The following is a 2,076-nucleotide window of genomic DNA, read 5'->3' on the forward strand; positions in this document are numbered from 1 at the left end:
TAACTTTCTCATTGTTAAATTTAAGTAGCAGCCTACATTTGAGCCTTACACAATTATTTCACTATTGAACATTGTTGGCTGTATTAATGTCACTTGGATAAAATAATAAGTACAGGAGAAAAGAACCAATGATAGGCAATTGTAGAGCTTGGAGCAGTTAATTTTTCAGACTATAGATCCCAGAATCCCTAACATGGCTTTCCAAACTCCAGTTAAATAATCTGTGGCAAACATGGGTATATGGAGGTTAAGAAATCGTGAAAGAGAATTATTTCCTTAGCTGTAAGGAAAATAGGGTTCTACATCCCAAAGTGGTAAAAACATTTTAAATGTTGAAAGTCCTCTTTGAACAAGAGGGTGGGGTGGGTCATGAAGTCAGATTTTTAAAAAATGAACTCAGAATACTGCTCTAAAAGCACACATTGGGCCTACAAACTCACCTGGGGTCTTGAGTTCCAATTTGGAGGAAGTAGCAATGAGGGCCTCCTCATGTGCATTGTGATTCAAGGTCACATGGCAAACAGCTTCTTGCCCATGGTCATGTGGCCGAAGGGCAATGACATGAGTGATGTTAAAGTTCTGAGGTCCAGGCCTTGTGATGTTCTGGAGTCTCCAGGAATGCACCTTCTTGGTCCCTTTCAGCAAAGTCACAGTGAGATTATGAACGGGTGTTATCCTTATAACACGGCATGTCAGGTTGTAGGCCTGGTGAAGACTATGACTGGGTGAAGATTTCTGGAGCAAAATGTCCATCTGCTCTGGAAGACATGAGATTACAGGGTTTTTTTAAACAAAAATTACAAAGGTAACTGGGGTGACTGAATGATAGCTTCCATTCCAGAGAATCAAGGAGACTTCGGGGCTGTACAGATGGGCGGTGGGACGCCACCTCTGTTTGCCCCAAATTCAGGCCATGGCAACCACATGCTGCAGCCTCCAGAGTTAGCAAAAAGAAGCCCAGAAAAGGGGCTTTTTTGTTTCATCCTAAAAGGGGCACCATAGGCGCATGGGCGCATCATGGTAATGCCTGTTCCACACTGTGCCGTTTGGGCGCTGTGCCCGGCATGCGTCATCATGGCATGTGCCGACAAGGCCTTAGAGTAAGCTATAAGTCAGCAGCACCACGTCCTCCATCACATCTTCTTGCATCTTTACAGACATTAATTTTCTGAGGAGGTTTGAGGAGGCAGGTATACTTACTACCCTGGCTGCTTTACCCTGTGTCTGTGTGATGTGGTGGGGCTTGTACTGAAGGTTGTAAGCTCCCCAAAATTCCTCAAAAGGTGCTCCCCCCCATATGTACACTCTTAGGAGTCACTCACCATATGTTAGTATTGTGGCTGTTGCCTTTTTGGTTTTTTCTTCACATGTGCAGAAGCAGTGAGCAAGTGATGCCTGCGCTGTGATATTCTGTAGCTGAGTGGACACCCAGCCAGGTCCCCGTAATACTCTTCCCTTCCGAAGGCTTGTCTCCAGCCTCACTTTGGGGGTGGATTTGCAGGTGAAGCTGCAGTTTAGCCAGACAGAAACTCCCTGCTTCACAGCAACCATCTGTGGAGAAAGAGTTACCTCAAATACCTCTTCAGAAGTGCCTGTAATGACAGAAACCATAGGCTCAGTTATTGTACTAAAGTTGCCACCAGCCACTCACCTATGGTAAGAATGGCTGCCAGGCAACTAGCCTAAGAAGCTTTTGTAAATTATAAGAGAGATTCTTTTTTGCTTCTTTCAAATAACCATGATGTGCCACAAATGGCCAATGCAGGAATATGCTAAAAGGTGGGCAAATAGGGAGAAAGTGGCATACCAACATTTGAGTGGTGTAGTGCTTTGAGTGTTGTATAGTGGCTCCACCAGGGTTCACATCCCCGCTCAGCCAGAGAAACTCACTGGCTGACATTGAGAAAGTCACACTCTTTCAGTCTCAGAGCAAATATTTGCAAAGAAACCCCATGATAGACAGAAGACTGAAACGACCTGAAGGCGCACAATGAAGTTTATCAGACAAGGGGAATTGGAAGTATAATCCGATGGCAGTCTGAACGCAATCATGGGGTTTAACATTATTGCGTGATA

At 44.7% G+C, this 2,076-nt stretch overlaps 1 protein-coding gene across 1 annotated transcript; it reads right to left on the bottom strand.

The window, feature by feature from the left end:
* Positions 1-440: 440 nt before the first annotated feature.
* LOC121918329 (intercellular adhesion molecule 4-like) lies at positions 441-1,611 on the bottom strand (the record flags this gene model as incomplete). Its single annotated transcript, XM_042444393.1, has 2 exons — positions 1,323-1,611; positions 441-758 (listed from the first exon to the last, which is right to left on the bottom strand). Coding segments are annotated over exons 1-2 (607 nt in total), but the record flags the coding sequence as incomplete, so codon positions are not given.
* Positions 1,612-2,076: the final 465 nt, after the last annotated feature.

This window comes from Sceloporus undulatus, unplaced genomic scaffold (genome assembly GCF_019175285.1).
Source record: "Sceloporus undulatus isolate JIND9_A2432 ecotype Alabama unplaced genomic scaffold, SceUnd_v1.1 scaffold_8571, whole genome shotgun sequence".
NCBI classification, from domain to species: Eukaryota; Metazoa; Chordata; class Lepidosauria; order Squamata; family Phrynosomatidae; genus Sceloporus; species Sceloporus undulatus.